An 18,980-nucleotide genomic window follows, 5' to 3' on the forward strand; every position below is an offset into this window, starting at 1 on the left:
AGACTGAAAGCTCGGTGAGGGCAAAGACTGTGTTCTGAATTGTTCACGGCTGCATCCCCAATACTTAGCACTGTGCCTGCCTCCCAGCAGGTGTTTAAATATATATGTTGAGTGAATGATTCAATCAATCTGGAAAATGGGGCTAATACCTATCCTGCAAGGTTTTTTTTTAATCCATTTTATTGAAGAATTATTGATTTACAATGTTGTGTTAGTTTCTGCTGTACAGCAAAGTGATTCAGTTACATGTATATACATATATTTTTTTCATATTCTTTTCCATAAGTTTATTACAGAATATTGAATATAGTTCCCAGTGCTATACAGTAGGACCTTGTTGTTTATCCATTCTATATATAATAGCTTGCATATTATCCTGCAAGGTTTTTATGACAATGTGGAGATGACCTAAGATACCTTTAGTAGCTCAGTCAATGGTAATCCCATCTCTCTCTCTCTCTCTCTCATACACACACACACACACACACACACACACACACACCCGTTTAGTGAAGGCTACAAGGCTCATGGTCCTGCGCCTGTCCCTCTTCCATTCCCAGATCTTCAACCACCCCCAGAATCAGCGATAAAATAACAGCCTGAAAGACAGTGGGCAGGAACCAGCTGGCACACGGGGAAGGGGCAGTCCCTGAATCCCTGGAACCAACAGTCCTTGCCAGTGCTAAGTTCAGCCAATGAGATGAGTGTGTCCAAAAGCAGGGAAGCTGGCGTGTCAGGATTCCTGCCCTGGTTCTGCCACTGACTCTCTCTGATCTTTGCCAGACTGCTCCTTTTCTCTGGGCCTCAGTTTCCACAGCTGTAAAATAAGAGGGTGGGACTGGATGGATGTCTCCGGACCTCACAGCTCTGGAGCAGATTTCTTTGTGTTGATTTCAAAGCTACTAACGCACAACCAGCTCTATTCTGATGAGGGAGTCTGAGTTACAAATCATCACTTCCCAGATGAAGGAACTAACTTTCCATCCAGCAGATGAAAGCTCTTGAGAAAGGACACAAGGAAGAGGATGTGCACAGTTTGACATTCCTTACGTGACACTTGTACCGGGTGTATCACAGGCACCACCGCATCTAACCCTCACAACCACCCTCAGCATAGGTGTTACTGTTATCCCCATTTCTCTTACAGATGAGAAGACTGAGGCTGAAAGAGGTAAAAATAATTTATGGTCTCCCTGCTGCTAAGTGGCAGAGCTGGAATTTGAGCCTAGGTCCCTCTGAACCCCAAAACCCTAATTGTTTCAGGAAGCCTGTCTTCTCTATTTGTTTGTTTTTCTCCACTTTAGAATTTAGGATTAAGGGGTGAGGTCTACATTCAGACAACGGTATTTCAGGGATGTGTTCACCAGACTCTACTCCTTGGGCATGTGCTTCAAGGTGGCCATGAGATGAATCTGAGTGTGGGCAATATAATTTCAGGACTGGAAGTCTGGGCGCCTGGATTCTGACTTTGGAAGGTCCTCCAGCTTATCCTGGGACCTGGCGTCTCTTCCCCTTGCTCCTCCTTGGTTTTTCCTGTGTAAAATGGGACAGACAATGCTGAGCTCACTCGGTTACATTAGATACTTTGGAATCTATAAAGAAGGAAGAGCCGGGGAGGAATTCTCCTTATGATTAATCCATTGCCCATTCGGTGTATGGCCATATTTCTGGGTTGTGTGCTAAACATTTTAGTGAACCAGGAAACTGAAAATAGAATCAATTGCACAAAAGATGGGCTATTTGGGAAGTTGTTTTCCTGTTTTCATGGTCAGGGACGAAGCCCTTTGCCCTGTCTCTGTCTCACCATGGCCTTTCTTTCTGCCAAGCCTGGAGGTGACGTCACTACCACCAGCTGTTTGGGCTATCTGGCGCCATCCCCTTGACGACAGCCACCCAGCCACAAAGCTGGCATTATTATTTCCTTGGGCAAGGTCATATTGAATGGCTGGGAGGAAGTCGCTTGCAGCCAGATGTTTCTCATTAGGGTAGAACCCTCAAGACACAGAAGCTGCCATTACTAACGGCAAGAATAGCTTATTATAGAATCAATACATACACACTGCTACTTTGCACTATTTCATTTTATCCTTAGAACACTGTGAAGTAGATTGGGATGACTGCCCTGCGCTTCAGCTCAGGAAACAAGACTCAGGGAGGGGAAGAGATTTGCCCAAGGCCACACTTCCTTCCTTCCTTTCTCTCTCTCTCTTTCTCTCTTTCTTCCTTAGCTTTTTGTTTAGAAATAATTTCAGGCTTAGAAAAAAGTTGCAAAAGTGTGCAAAGATTTCCTTGTATAGCCTTCACCCAGCTTCCTAAATTACTAACATTTTGGGGTTGGCCAAAAAGTTCGTTCGGATTTTTCCATGCCACCTTACAGAAAAACCCGAATGAACTTTTTGGCCAACCCAATACATAACAATAGCACAATTGTCAAAAATAAGAAATTACATTGAAAGGATACGATTCACTACAGACATTTTTAAATTTAATCAATTTTCCCATTAATGCCATTTTTCTGGCTCAGGAGGCAATCCAGGATTTGACATTGCATTTAGCTGTTATGTCTCCTCACCTCCCTCCAATCTGTGGCAATTCCTCTGTCCATGCCTTTCATGATGTTGACACTTCAGAAAAGGTCTTGCCAGTTATTTGATAGAATGTTCCTATTTTGGGGTTCATGTGGTGTTTCCTCGTGATAAAACTGAGGTTGTGCACTTTTGGCAAAAGTGCCACAAAAGTGATGCTGTGCCTTTCTCAGGTTCCAGGACGCAGATGGTATTAATATGTCTCATTAATTGGTGCTGGTAACTCTGTTTTCTTGCATAAGGTAGTATCTGCCAAGGTTCTCCGTGGTAAAATTACTATTTTTATAATTAATAAAAATCTTGTGTTGATATTTGAAACTATGTAAATATCCTGTTTTTCATCAAATTTTCACCCACTTATTTTAGCATCCATTGATAATTTTTTTTTTTTTTTTTTGGCTGCATTGGGTCTTCACTGCTGTGCGCAGGCTTTCTCTAGTTGCAGTGAGCGGGGGCTACTCTTCCTTGCGGTGTGCGAGCTTCTCTTTGCGTTGGCTTCTCTTGTTGCTGAGCACGGGCTCTAGGCGCACGGGCTTCAGTAGTTGTGGCACGCAGGCTCAGTAGTTGTGGCTTGCAGGCTCTAGAGCGCAGGCTCAGTAGTCGTAGCCCACAGGCTTAGTTGTTCCCCAGCACGTGGGATCTTCCTGGACCAGGGCTTAAACCCCTGTCCCTTGCATTGGCAGGCAGATCCTTAACCACTGCACCACGAGGGAAGCCCCCATTGATAATTCTTACCCAAAACAATTATCACAGGGCTGTTTGCCAGCTGACGATGTCCTGTTTTCATCATTCCTTCTATCTTTATTAATTGGAACTCTACTGTAAGGAAGAGCTTTCTCTTCTCCCCCATTTATTCAGTTGTTTATTTAACCCAGTATGAACTCGTGGATATTTGCTTTATTTTGTGAGTTAAAATACATTACTATCATTATTTCTCTTGTTGCCCAAATTGTCCTAGATTTGGCCAAGTCATCCTTTGAATACATAGGTGTGCCAAGATTCAGACCCAGGTCTGTCTGGTCCCAAGGTCAGCAGTATTTCTGGCTTGTCACCTGCCCCCTTGCTCACAGGAACTCTTCCCAGCCAACGCTCACCACCTGCAGTCCCTGACCAGTTCCCAGTTGTTACCCACTGTCTTCCCCATAGTGTGCTTGGTCACTAAGCCAGTGATGCCTTCTAGGACCAGCATCTAACCCCAGGCTGTGCACATAGCTCAATGCCAGTTTGCCAAATTAACTCAAGTCGTAACTTCTCAAGATGGGAAGAAAACTGAGAAATACTGCATATCAAGGGAAGAGCATATAGATCATTAGGCTAGAGAGAGTAATACACATCAACACCATATGATCTCAGACCTGCCAATTCTACTTTCTCAGCTTCTTTTCTTACCTGTAAACTCAGTACATTAAACAAAAACATGGAGGCTCCCTTCAGCTCTGACATTCCATGAATAACTGATACCAGTTACCACGTACTGAGTGCTTTCTATGTGCCAGGCGCTATGTTAAAACCTTACATTCAATCCTCACAGTAACCATTTGAAACAGGGACTGATTATGCTCCAATTTTATAGTTGACAAAACTGAGGCTTAGAGAGGAGAGGGATTTGCCTGACCATCCAGCTGCTAAATGTTGGAGCTGGGAGCTGAACCCAAATTTTATTCTGAATCCCAGGCTCTTACTCACTATGCCATTTGCCTTTCACTGAATTACTAGTATCCCTGCAGTCACCAGCTGGTTAAAATGCAGATAAGTAATTATAAATAAAAGTAAAACATTTGAAATACTTTGTTAGTATAAGAAAAATAAGTGTAAGATTCTAGGGACACAACGAAAAGAGATGAGTCATTCCGACTGAGAGGTTGGGGGAAGGTGTTTTATAAGCAAGATCTATGCCCTGCAGAAGCAGGGTAGAAACCTGTATATGCCATATGGGCCCCAGCTGCTCACTTTTTAATGCCAGCAGAAATAAAATAAAATTGCTATTTGATGCAACGCCATTTACAAAGCCCATGTCACTTTCTTTGATGCTGTCTCATAATTCAGACGTTTGTTACCCTTTATGAATAAGGAAACTGATTCTCAAGAGACATGAACTGATTTTCCCAAAGTCACACAATAAGCTAGTGACAGAGAAAGAAACTTGGACCTCAGTTTTCTAATTCCCAAAAGGTGGTGCTCCTGAATTTTTTTTTTTTTTTTGAAACTTCCAGAAGGTGTCCCAAATCAAGATCTCCCTGCCTGAATTGATCTTGCTGAGTACCATGGCCAGATCCCCATGCAGCTAAACCCAGAGGCTTGGCTGTAAGAGAGTCAAAGACTTCTGGGAAAACTGTCCTAAGGTACCAGGGAAAGCTTTCAAGCACCCTTCCCAGCTGCACACTTGAATATGGAAAACAGCAACAGCTGTAGGCAAAGAAGGATAATTGAACTAATCAACGGTCTGGACATTTTGCAGGTTAAAAGAATCTTGATGTCTTAATAGTGATTAAATGTGGTGAATTCCTAATAAAAGAACAGACCAGGACCTAGTGAAGGTGGACCGCAAAGAGGTGGCTACAGCACCTATTTCCTCAAAGGAATCAATGTAAAAGGCCCTTTGCCTTTGCGTATGCCTTCCCCTCTGTGTGGCAAGCCACCAGGTACACTGCATAGGTTGTGCCCTGTTGAGGACACCCAGCCAAGGACGGGCGGAGGCTTGAAATCCAGTCCATGCTCTGCTTGCCAAGCTGTGGGCTCTGCTTCCCAAGCTGAGTCCATACCAAAGCAGGGGCATCTCTTCCTAACTCTCCCAAAGGAACTCTTTGTGCTAGTGGTTCTTTTTTTTTTTTTTTAATATTTATTTATTTGGCTGCACCAGGTCTTAGTTACGGCACGCGGGATCTTTGTTGCCATGTGTGGGATCTTTAGTTGCGGCATGTGGTATCTAGTTCTGTGACCAGGGATTGAACCTGGGCCCCCTGCATTGGGAGCATGGAATCCCAGCCACTGGACCACCAGGGATGTCCCTGTGCTAGTGGTTCTTAAGGGTCTAGAATACCTTTCCTTCCTCTTCTCTGCCTAATTCCCAGAGTTTCCCCAACCATAGTTTAAGAGAATGTCCTGGGCCACAATCTGTATAGCTGCCCCACCTCTGAACTTGCAGAACACCCTGGTCTTATTTATGACACTTACACAGCTCTGTAACTGTCCATTAACTTGCCTGTCTCCTCTATTAGACTGAGGTCCCTGAGAACAGGACTTTATTTTAAATCTATTTTATTGAGATATAATTTATATGCAGTAAAATGCACCCAATTTAAGTATACATTCTGATGTGTTTTGACAAATGTGTACACCCATGTAACCACCACCACAGCCAAGGTATAGAACAGTGCTCTCCAAAAGGACTTTCTGGGTTGATGGAGGTGTTCTGAATTAGCACTGTCCAATAGGGTAGCCACTGGCCACATGTGGCTATTGAACCCTGGAATTGTGGTTATGGGAATGAGGAACTTAAGTCTTTTAACTTTTGGGGGGGGGAGGGCCTCACCTCGTAGCATGTGGGATCTTAGTTCCCCGACCAGGGATGGAATCCACGCCCCCTCCGGTGGAAGCACACAGTCTTAACCACTGGACCGCCACGGAAGTCCCAGTTTTTATCTTTTTTTGAAGTATAGTTGATTTACAATATTGGGTTAGTTTCAGGTGTACAACATAGTAATTCGTTTTTTGCTTTGTTTTTTTGCAGATTATATTCCGTTATAGGTTATTACAAGATTTTGGGTATAATTCCCTGTGCTATACAGTAAATCCTTTTTGCTTCTCTATTTTATGTATTTTACTTTGAATCTGTTAATCCCATACTCCTAATTTGTCCCTCCCCCATCCCTCTCTCCTTTGGTAACCATAAGTCTGTTTTCTAGGACTGAGAGTCTGTTTCCGTTTTGTATATGGATTTATTTGTATTATTTTTTAGATTCTACATATAAGTGATATCATTAAGTATTTGTAAAATTTTTATCTTAAATTAAAATAGCCACACGAGGCTAGTGGCAACTGTATTAGCATTGATATAAAACATTTCCATCACCCCAAAAAGTTCCCATGTGATCCAGTCCCAACCAATCTCCCTTCCCCTTCAGGAAACCATGATCTACTTTCTATCATTAAAGATTTGCCTTTTCTAGAGTTTCAGGTACCTGGCGTCATACAGTATGTACACTTTCTGTGCCTGGCTTCTTTTGAAAACAGGTACTTTTTTTGTTTTTTTGCGGTACTGCGGGCCTCTCACTGCTGTGGCCTCTCCCGTTGTGGAGCACAGGCTCTGGACGCGTAGGGTCAGCGGCCATGGCTCACGGGCCCAGCCGCTCCGCGGCATGTGGGATCTTCCCGGACCGGGGCACGAACCTGCGTCCCCTGCATCAGCAGGCGGACTCTCAACCACTGAGCCACCAGGGAAGCCCAAAACAGGCACTTTTAATTCTATATCCTAAAGCCTATCATAGTGCCTGGCAGATAATAGGTGTTTAATAAATGTTGGTGAAAGAGTGAATTATAAACCTTAATTAGAATTAATGATCTTATCCCAAACACTCTTTTTTCCCCACCTAATAGAATACAAGAGTGAAAAAGGCACTCACAGAGACCATTTAACTAAATCTCTTGGATGTACCAATGGAAATACTGAGACCCAGATGGGTTCCATGGCCTGTCCCAGTTCACTCTGTAAACTTAGAGCGAAGGTTACAGCCTACATGTGCAGACACCAAGGCTTGTACTCTTCTCACTTCGCAATACCCACCTGCCATCCATTTCCCATAGGCCAACATGGCAACTCTGAATCCCTGTGGGACCACAGGGATGCCTTCAAGATGCCATGCTGCCTACTTCAGCCTCCTGTGGATGCCATCCTGGCCCTAGATCACCTACCGAACCACAGAAACAGCAGCAATTAAACTCAGAAAAGTATCTCATTTCATTCCAAGCATACCTAAAACCTAGGAGTGACCTTCCTCCAATACTGGGCTGTGGGTTGGTTTTCTGCTCAGAAAACAAGCCACCCAGTACCGCTCAATAGAGAAAGAATAACACTGCATTTATTGAAGACCTCCTAAATAAAAGGGAGAGAGGAAAGGACCTACCATTCATTATAGATGTGGCATGTGCTGGGGTGCTTCACATACGATTTCATTTAACCTCAGTGCGACCTTAAGAGGTCAGCATCATTATTCCTTCTACAGGTGAGGACAGTAGGATTAAGAGCCATCAGTTATCTTGCCCAGGATACTACAGTGTGGAGCCTGCACCGGAATCCTCTCTGCTTCCAAAGCTGACACTGTTTATACTACAACCTATTGTGTTTTAGAACTCAGTTAAAGAGCTTTTCTATTGATGTTCCAGGATGCATCCTTTCATTAGTAAAAGCTAAGTAATCTATATTGTTGTTTGCTGGGAAACTCAGCTAAATTAGGTGCCAATTGCTAATGTAGCCTTAGCCTAGCTTTGCTGGTATACTTCTATCTCCTCTTTGGTATACTAAACTGGTACTTTTATCCTTTATTTAGTGGTTTAATGATCTCTGTCTTTTAATACAAAAGGTGAGGTACAGATTATAAGTAAATGAAGTTCATTCTTTACTCAGGACCAATAACCTGTTAACACTGCTACCTTTTCATTTTAACTGAAGGAGATTCAAAATGTAACTGTTGCCAAACTCTGATCCTTGCTCCGGCATATAAAGGCCTATCCATTTCAGACAATTGCTTTGGAGATTAATGGCCCATTGGAGTCTATACAATTTGCTTAATTGCCCCCAAATTATTATCTCAACTAAAACAGAATCTTAAGAGACAACCATTAATGTCTTTATCCTTGTCTGGAAGAATCTCATCTCTTGGCAAAAATAGCTTCTTCAAATGAAACTGGATAATCCCCTGGCCATGGTTATTAAAGATAACAATGGCTCATTTTAAAAATGTTTTGGGGGAATTAAAAAGCTGAGATTTAGCCTGTTCTGCAAGCTATTGAAAATAAAGGCAGGAAGGGGAGGACAACAAAAGCATCCACATATCAGACTAAGTTTGCTTCCTACCCAGTCAGCACAGGCCACAATGTTTGAGGATATGCAATCCAGTCTGTGGGGGAGATCTGTCTCTGCCCTATAGGAGTGAGCTTCATCGGCACCATTCCACTGAAGGAAATGTTGTGCTGTTTGTTCCCAGTGCCACTCAGAAACGTCCCTATTTACAAATGACTTGGTTCTGCCCCAGATAACAGTCTATTTGGTTTTTGGTTTAGGCTTGCATTACTTTAAAGCTTACGAACTGCAGTTCATACATGCCTTTACCGTATTTACCAGTGTAAACCCTGCAGTACATTACCGTATTTACCAGTGTAAACCCTGCAGTACAGCAGATTCCATCACTCATTCATTCACTAACATTTATTGAGCACCTTTTGGTACCAGGGCCATGCTTGGTTACATATACATTAATGTATATATATATACATTATATATATAAATGTATGTATATATTATATATATATACATTATATATATAAATGTATGTATATATATACATACATTTAATGTATATATATACATTAAAAGATGTGTACAGGGGCTTCCCTGGTGGCGCAGTGGTTGAGAGTCCGCCTGCCGATGCAGGGGACACGGGTTCGTGCCCCGGTCCGGGAGGATCCCACATGCCGCGGAGCGGCTGGGCCCATGAGCCATGGCCGCTGAGCCTGTGCATCCAGAGCCTGTGCTCCGCAATGGGAGAGGCCACAGTAGTGAGAGGCCAGCGTACCGCAAAAAAAAAAAAAGATGTATACAGTCCCAGCTCTCAAACTGAACAGATAATTTGATAGTAGAGAGTATCATCATCATCTTCTTCTTCTTTATCATGTTATTATCATGAATGAATGTTGGATTTTGTCAAATACTTTTTCTGCATCTATTGAGATGATCCTCATAAGATTTTTTTCAGTTTGTGTGAATTTCATTGATTTTCAAGTATCACACCAACTGTGCATTTATGGAATAAATTCCAGTTGGTCGTGAAATACTATCTTTTTATATATATATAATATATAATTATTAAATTATATACTAAATATATTTTATATATTGCTGTATTTAATTTGCTTAAGTTTTCTTAGAAATATTTGTGTCTGTGTTCTGTCTGTAGTTTTTCTTTTCTTGTGATGTTTGTCTGGTTTTGGCATCAGGGTAACGCTAGTCTAACAGAATGAATTGGGAAGTATTATCTCCTTTTTAATTTTCCGGGCCAAGTTTGTGCGGAATTGATATTATGTTTCATGGAATTCACCAGCGAAGCTATCTAGGCCTGGAGTTTCCTTTGTGGAAGGTTGTTAAATATAAATTCAATGTCTTTAATAGTTATAGGCCTCCTTAGGTTATCTGTGAGTGAGCTTTGGTAATCTGTGTCTTTCAACGAATCTGTACATTTCACCTGTCATCAAATTTATTGGCATAAACTCCTCTTATTATCCTTTTAATGTCTGTAGGATCTATAGTGACATCCCTTTATTACTGGGTTTTTTGTGTCTTTTAAAAAAATTTTCATGATCATTCTGGCTGGAAATTTATCAATTTTATTGAATTTCTCAACTTCTAGTTCATTGATCTTCTCTTTTGTTTTCTTTTATATTTATTTTTGCCCTTATTTTTATTCTTTCTTATCTTCTGCTTACTTGGGGTTTATTTTTCTCTTCCTTTTCTAGTTTAAGATAGAATCTTAGGTCACTGATTCGAGATCTTTCTTTTCTAATATAAACAGTGCTTTGAACTTCCCACTAAGCACTGCTTCAGCTGCATCCCACAAATTTGAAATGTTGTGTTTTCATTTTCATTCAGTTCAAAATACTTTCTATTTTATTCATTTCTTCTTTGACCCGTGTGTTATTTACAGGCATGTTAGTTTTTAAGTATTTCAGAATTTTCCAGATATATGTCTGTTACTAATTTTTAATTCCATGCAGAGAACATATTTTGTATGATTTAATATTTTTTAATTTAAGACTTATTTTATGGCCCAGTGTATGGTCTTTCTTGGTAAATGTTCCATGTACAGTTGAAAGGAATGTATATCCTGCTATTGTTGAGTGAGTGTTCCATGTAAATTAGGTCAAGTTGGTGACAAGTACTCTGTATCCTTACTACTCTTCTGTCTACTTGTTCTATATGTTATTGAGAGAAGGGTTGCAATCTCCAACTGTAATTGTGCTTTTTCCTATTTCTCTTTTCAGTACTATCAGTTTTGCTTCATGTGTGCTGAAGCTCTGTTCTTAAGTGCATAAATATTTATGATTTTTATACCCTCCTGATGAATTTATTCTTTTAGTATTATGAAATAAAATGTAGTGGATTTGCTTTCTTTTTTTTTTTTTTTTTTTTTTTTGCGGTACGTGGGCCTCTCACTGCTGTGGCCCCTCCTGCCGCGGAGCACAGGCTCCGTAGGCGCAGGCCCAGCGGCCATGGCTCACGGGCCCAGCCGCTCCGCGGCATGTGGGATCCTCCCAGACCAGGGCACGAACCCGTGTCCCCTGCATCGGCAGGCAGACTCTCAACCACTGCGCCACCAGGGAAGCCCAACACATAATGTATTTTTAAACAACATATTCCATTTCCCATTTTTGGCCATTATATAAAAGAAATTATATTGTATATATTCTATGACTAGCTTTTTTTGCTTGACATTATGTTTTGAGACTCATCCATGATGTATATAGCTGTACTTCATTCATTCATTTTCAACTACTGTATAAAATTCTCTTCAAAGAATATGGATAGACCACAATTTATCCATTCTTCTACTGACAAACAGTAGGGATATTTCCGGTTATTTTGCTATAACAAATGATACTGCAATGAAGAGTTTGAAACGCGGGTCCTGGTACACATACATAAGAGCTTCTCTAAACTGTATACCAGAAGTAGAATTGCATGCACATTTTCAAAATATTCTGTATTTTTCACTTAATTTTATTGTTTTTAATCATTCTTCCTTAGTCTTTTTTTTTTAAATAAAATTATTTATTTGTTTATTTTTGGCTGTGTTGGGTCTTTGTTGCTGCATGCAGGCTTTCTCTAGTTACGGCAGGCGGGAGCTACTCTTCATTGCGGTGCACGGGCTTCTCATTGCGGTGGCTTCTCTTGTTGCGGAGCATGGGCTCTAGGCACGCGGGCTTCAGTAGTTGTGGCTCGCAGGCTCTAGAGCTCAGGCTTAGTAGTTGTGGCGCACGGGCTTAACTGCTCCCCAGCATGTGGGATCTTCCCAGACCAGGGATCAAACCCACGTCCCCTGCATTGGCATGCGGATTCTTAACCACTGCACCACGAGAGAAGACCCCCTTCTTCCTTATTATTAATGACAATATGTTAATTCAGCAGGTGTATGCACTAAGCCATGTCTCTGTTGTTGAACATCTAGAGTTTGTCTCCATTTTTTTGAATTTTATACACGACTCTGGGGGAAAAAAAAATTGGGGGGTGGGGCACAGAAGTCTCTGCTTTTCAGGTCATTTCCTTATGAGAGATTCCCAGAAGTGGATTCCTTGCATCAAGGCTGTACCAATTTACATTCAGTGGGGGAGGGGATTATTGCTGAGATACATAAAGTAATCCCCATCCTAATAGCTGTTAATCCTTTCGGGATCATAGATCCTTTAGATACTGTGATTAAGGGTATGGACCTTTTCTCCAGGAAAAAAAACCACACACAAATTGTTTATATTCACAAGTAAGCATACAATCTCAAGAGTTTCTCAGACCCTCTGAACCCTGTATGCTGACATATCTATTAAATAGAAACACTGTCTTACCCACTGAATATAAAATTTCTTATAATACCTCACCAAATAAGTTCACAGACCAACTGTTGTATCTGTCAAATACTTTTTGTTTTAAACCACCATTTACTGAGTACCCATAACATGCCAGCACTGTGCCAGATACAAGAGACAGAAGAGGAAATGCTCCTGGCTTCAAGGAATGCAGTCTACTGAGGAAGACATAATATAACAAGTATTTGTAATAAAATATGTGCAGTAAGAGAGGTCTTCATTAGGCAAATGGAGATATAAATTAAGGACTTACCAACCTTCTTTTATCAAGGGTTTGCAAAGAATGAATAAACATTCTCAAGGATGTTATAGATAGAAGAAACAGTACCAGCAAAGGGAGAAGGACATCATATAACCCGACATATATAGGAAATTATACATGAGTTTATACAGTTGGGTTAGAATGGTAGTGAGCATAAGGAGGGGCTAAGACTCTTCCTTATTTGGAGCAGAGATTAAGAAAAACCTATTGACATTACAGGACTTTAGCAACTGGTCTGACAACACAAAGGAAACCACAAAAGAAGATCTCCTCCCAAACACTTCATTACCCAAACCTACTCTTATTACATACAAAGAAAACATTTTGCCTACTTTCTCTGCAACTGTCTGAAGTTCAGTGTTCAGCACACAACACGTGTATTATTCTTTTTTTTAATTTATTTATTTAATTTATTTATTTTTGGCTGCATTGGGTCTTCGTTGCTGTGCGCAGGCTTTCTCTAGCTGCGGAGAGCGGGGGCTACTCTTGCGGTGCACGGGCTTCTCCCTGAGGTGGCTTCTCTTGTTGCGGAGCACGGGCTCTAGAGCACAGGCTCAGTTAGTTGTAGCACACGGGCTCAGTAGTTGTGGCTCGCGGGCTTAGTTGCTCCGCGGCATGCTGGATCCTCCCGGGCCAGGGTTCGAACCCGTGTCCCCTGCATCGGCAGGCGGACTCTCAACCACTGCGCCACCAAGGAAGCCCCAAAAACAGGATTTTAAAGTTCAAATATCAACCAGCTGAAGCTGAATAAACCAACTGAAGTTTATAAAGCTCTCAGGACAAACAAAGGCCTGACTTATTTTTTCTTCTTTTTCAGGGTACCCCTTGGATCTCTAGATGGCATCCTTTGAGCTTTGTCAAAATAGAGGATCTCCAAGGGTACCTCAAAAGAGTAAAAAAAGCACTCTCATTACAGGTTATCTAACAAACACATAGAACATGGTTCCCTTCATATTCTAAAGAAAGGACATTTTTTACATGCGTGAAAAAGAAATCCAAAAGGAGCAAGTTTTTTCTGTAATATTTTCATGGAAAACCCAATGGATCTCATTGGAGACAAGTAAAAGCACCAACAAGAATATATGTTAATATATGCTTTTTTCTCAGGGTGTTTTGTTTTGTTCTGAGAGGGGGAAATCTTCTTTGTGTGGCATTTCTTTTCCTAAGTGGAAAACATTCTTTAAAGGAACTTCCTAAAACAGAAAGCATGGTCAGTAAATAAAGGGTTCAAAGACTTTCATGAAGTGGTTTGAAAATAAGTGATCTGTGACATATATTAAAAGACTTCCAAAAACTCTGACCACATAAAAAAGTAAAACAACAAATCTACAATAGGTACAAATTATATACATTTATTTTTTAATAATTTTAAATAATACTCTTGTATAAATTCTTTCATATATTCAAATCATACACAAATTTAGAAATGAATCATGAAGCCTAGTACAGCATATGCATGAGACATGTTTTTAAAATTTGTGTTAGAATTTTAGCGACATAAATACAAGTTTAATGTTTCAGAAACACTCCCCAGTTGCTTGGGCTGAAATTTAACGTAGTACAGAGTGCTTGTGCCTAGCATGAAAACGTCACTGTAAATCAGTTAGCTCTTGGACTAGTGCAGACCTAAAGCCTGGGCTCACGTTCTAGGGCTGCTGGTTCAGTTACTGCGTATGCATGATAAGTAAGAAAGGTTCCCAATGGCCTTTGAAAAAGCATCATTCAACCACTGACACTGTGATGATCCAGAACTGTTCTAGTCCATGTGATGTCATTTGACTTCTTCCGATGAATCAGTGTGTTCTTCCTGCTTCTCCCCTTGGCATAATCACTGGCTCGGGGCTGAAGGGAAAGCTTGCATTAACCTTCCGTTACTCCCCTGCACACACCAGACTCATTTTAGCTTCCAAATTCCTATCAAGATGATCATAATAGACCAAAGGTTCTTCGTGGATGAGGCCAGAAATGCTTTCTTTGCTCTAACAGATTACATTGGGTTGCTTTTTACTTCTCTGACATTTCTGTCAGAGAGCTTTCCTTGAGATATATAAATTCAACTCCTTCCCACATACCTCAAAATACAAGAACCTGGGAATGTTCATGATAAGTGGTGCTATGTTCACCATATGCGCTACAGAAAATACAGGTCCAAGGTGAATGATTTAATGACCCAGTCCAAACTGAGGCTGTCAGGAAGCAGTACTGTTGCTTCAGCTCTCTGGCTCCAGAATAGCACAAGAAGGACTAAGTGTCCTCAAGGCACTCAGCTGACCAAAATGAACTAGTGGGTCAGTGAGTATTGCTTTAATGGTCAATTTTCTGGGAATACTGGGGCTAGAGAGTAGACATATAATTTGATGCTTCCACAAATCCTCTGCCCCCACATCTCTCTCCTCCCATTCCACGTCCGCTCTGTTCTCCTCTCTTAAAATCCAGGTATCCCTAAGAGTAACACACTAGATCCATAGGACCTTAGTATAAATGAGGTTTAGTTTTTATTATCATTTTTCTCTATAACTGGAGAAATTCCATTAGAAGAGACCTCTGGGAGGTAGAGGATGGAGGGAGGGAGGGAGGGAGGGGAAAGTAAGGGAGGACAGACATACTTAGCAACACTACCGAGGGCATCTGTCAGAAATGCGGAAGGGCTTACTAAAACGAATTAATGAAGATAAAAGTATCACTTAATAGCAATATCTGTCACTCATCAATAAGATTCATACTAGTCTTATCTCATTTGAAAATAAACGCATTCCTAATCCTTAGACAAGAATTCTTCCAATATTAGTCTTTCTAAAGGACGTATGGGATCCTGGTGCTAAATGCCATAGTTCATGGGGATCATGCCTTTAGAGAAATGACTATTGTGCAATGCATTCCATACTGGTTTCCTAGTCTGATTTTGGTGGTAGATCACTTCATGATTGATTTCATTTTAGAGCAAAATTATTTCCACCAGCAGAAGCATGGGACACTAAAGAATATTATTTAAAACAGATTTTAAGACCTTAATTTTTTCCATCAGGACAAATTGAGAACATGACCTAGGAACTGTTCATAAATATTCAAAGGTAAACGTTCTTTGTGATTCAGTTTTTGCAATATCTTTTAAAGTGTGTTTCATGGAATCTCTACATGGCCAGAATCCAGACTATTTGGCTTTGGCTCTTAGACCCCAACAAACTCTTTCTTTCTCTATTCGGTTAACTTCTGTTTAACAAACGCTTATTTCTCACCATCCTCAATCCCTGGCTTGAGGAGGTAGTAATCTGGGGGAAAGGCAGGTATGTCACTTTACACAATTCCTTGGAACTATGCACTGCACAGTCTATACACGCGTATGTGGCAGCTGCTGGGGAAATCAGGTTTCCTTTCCCTGCTTGGAAGGATTAGTTCACTTTAATGAAGCACAAACTGGTATTTTAATTTTCTTGTCACCAATACTGGCTTCAGAGAGTAATCCTCCTGTGTTCTTTCCACAAAGTCCTTCATGGCTGTATGGCCCTGGATTGTACCTCGTACTTAGAAAAATTAGAAACGTTCACAGATGGGCTCTTCCTCCCAGCCTTCTTGTGTTCATGGCTGGGCAATTTCTGCACAAGCATATGGTTGAAAGAACATGTGCTTCAGAGTTAGGAGTCCTGATCCCAAGCCTAATAATGACATATTATATAGCTTTGAACAAGACATTTAACCTCACCTATAAAATGGGAACAACAATTATTCCTCAGGGGCCTATGGTGAGGAACAAAGGACACATATATAGAAAGATGCTTTGCAAACTGCAAAGGGCTATAGAAATAGTAACTAATTTTAATGTAATATAATCTTTACTTTCACGAACCATGGCCAAATATTCGGAGCACCTAAGGTTAATAGAAGTAGATTACCTGCCTGTGCATCCTCCAGAGCATCATCTCCAAACCCTGAGAACAACTACAGAGGGATGTGACCACATTCCAGGTTCTTCTCGGGGGAAGTTAGGCAGAGTTACCAACTTGGATTTCCGAGGTCTAATCTTTGTTTTTTTTTCTAACCACTTGACAGTTTGCTCTCCTTCCTAATAAATATCTATATTTGACTTCTGGCTGCTTTCCTGGCTTGCTTAATCTACAATCTGTCAATATCATAATTAGATGAGAGCAAAGGTAGAGATAGCCTCTAAGAAAAAACTGCATCTAAAAGCAAGGACCAACTATAGCCACTCAATTACAGAGCTACCTTCTAACCAGACAAGAAGATACAAGAACTGTAGCACTGCAGAGAGATGGTACACACCTCATGGCATGTGAGTGACAGGCTACGTTCAAATGTAGGAAGTATTTTGGGGTGGGGGGAGAATATAAATATTTCACAGGCATGATATTTCACAGGGGATCCCAAGTAATAATGATGGCTTTTCTTTTGGAACTAAAATATTTCTAATTCCTTTGGAAGACTATGTTTTACATTTTAAAAAATTCTTTAATGAGAATATATTCTACATTAATCTATGTAAAATATATAGAGGCTAATGTCTAATCAGGTGAGTAGTTTGGAGAGTGCAGCCTGTGTCCCAGCTTAACAAACACTGTCTGCAAAGTCTATTGCTTGAATCTATAGGAAGCCAAGACCATAGAACTCTACTTTTAGATTGAAAAGGGAAAGAAAAATTAGAAACATCCAACCTCTTATGAATTTCAACAGTGTCCAAAGAGGGACTAAAAATGACTGGTGCTCACCAGAGTCCCAGCTCTAGCAATATTGCCATCTATTTTACAGTATTTTAACCCCATATTTTCTTTTTACAACTCCATTAACTGCTGTACAAATAAATTCTAGATGATAAAATATGACATGATTTTTTTTACAAATAGATACAAATACAATGCTGACCAGATATTCTACATTAACTATATACACCTTATTTCTCTAGAGGCAGGAATATTCCTTATTTTTAGGCAATTTATCATTTACACTGAGACCCCAAGGAGGGACCATCAGCTTCCTGCTCCCAGATGTTGCCTCCCTCTCTCTACCATTAGAAGCTTATCCTGTGCTTTAATCTTATCATTGAGCAAGAATTCTGGAAGGAAAAATCAAACCCTTCTAAAGATCTTCTTGGGACTTTTCTGCCCCTATTCTGGAAATAATCAAGGTTGTTTATTGTGATACAGCCCAAACATCAGCTTTTCCTCAATGAATATCACCCCTGACCCCTCCTTTAAAAAAATGTGTTTCAGGAATGGAGATGAAGTCTTCTGGCAGTCCTTTCCCCCTCCACATCCATCATCCTGTTTCCGCTGGTCTGATAAACACTTCCCCAGAAGTCTGTTTGGAGGTCAAAGTGGATTTGGGCTGAACTCTGCGGTTCCGCCTTTCTATACTCCCATGTGGTTTGGTACAAAAATAGACTTTACTTCAAGTCCTTATTGTCAGTGACTGCTTCAGATCTTCATGGGAAATCTAAGAGTAATAGGCTAAGTACATTATAAATTTGTACCTGAAAATTTCAGATGCACTATACGCCTTTGCTTTCTCATCTCAGTGACTCTACCCAGGCTTTGTTCGGCCCAGGCACTGATGCTGTTTTAGTAAGCACTGCGGTCTCACAATCCAGGCGAACAGCTCTAGCTCCTTAGGCTTTATAGTTATGTATTGGTGTCGTCAGGGTCAGTTGCCCATTGGGAGCCACTTCATTGCCATCATCTTCCAACAGTCCTGACACATCTGCATTGGGAATGCTGTCATGGTAGCTGCTGAAACTGATATTGTCTTCTTTCAGCTCAATGGTCCAAAAGGGGGCGTTGAGTTTCCGGTTTTGGTACTCCCGGTACATATATACGGCCCCCACAAAACCCATCAGCAGCACCACCACGATGATGATGACTGTCAAAATGATGATGTTAAACTGGGTCCATGATACATCAGCTAAAGCTGATGTGCTATTTTCAGCAGAGCTTACTGAAAAGATAGTCTGCAGGGCTGTAGGGGTAAATGTACTATTTATAACAGGGGTGGGCACTGATGTGGTCAAAGAGGCATTGGAAACCAAAATGGTAGAACCTTCAGGTGTTGGAACAATAACTTCTGAAAATAAAAACAGAGAATGAAATGTAAAAGACAAAATATCTTGTTTTAAGAAACCATAAAAGAAATACACATGGGAGTGGAAATTGATATGGGATGCTGACATGATACTCTGCTTTACGGTAACGCAAGTTAAAAATAACTTTTTAAGAAATATCATGAAAAGAATCAGGGTCTAGAAAGCTAGATTATTACATCCATGGCTGTTATCCAAA

At 40.8% G+C, this 18,980-nt stretch overlaps 1 protein-coding gene across 1 annotated transcript in view; it reads right to left on the bottom strand.

The window, feature by feature from the left end:
- Nucleotides 1-10,899: 10,899 nt before the first annotated feature.
- The window catches only part of MEGF9 (multiple EGF like domains 9), an 87,580-nt gene continuing 79,499 nt past the window's right edge, over nucleotides 10,900-18,980 (bottom strand). Inside the window, exon 6 of the mRNA XM_089913677.1 lies at nucleotides 10,900-18,765. Coding sequence (XP_089769803.1) covers nucleotides 18,314-18,765 — 452 coding nt within the window. The 3' untranslated portion in view covers nucleotides 10,900-18,313. The remainder of the gene's footprint in view (nucleotides 18,766-18,980) is intronic.

This window comes from Delphinapterus leucas, chromosome 6 (genome assembly GCF_059928025.1).
Source record: "Delphinapterus leucas isolate spDelLeu-1000000601 "Yukka" chromosome 6, BTC_Dleu_Yukka2, whole genome shotgun sequence".
Lineage (NCBI taxonomy): Eukaryota > Metazoa > Chordata > Mammalia > Artiodactyla > Monodontidae > Delphinapterus > Delphinapterus leucas.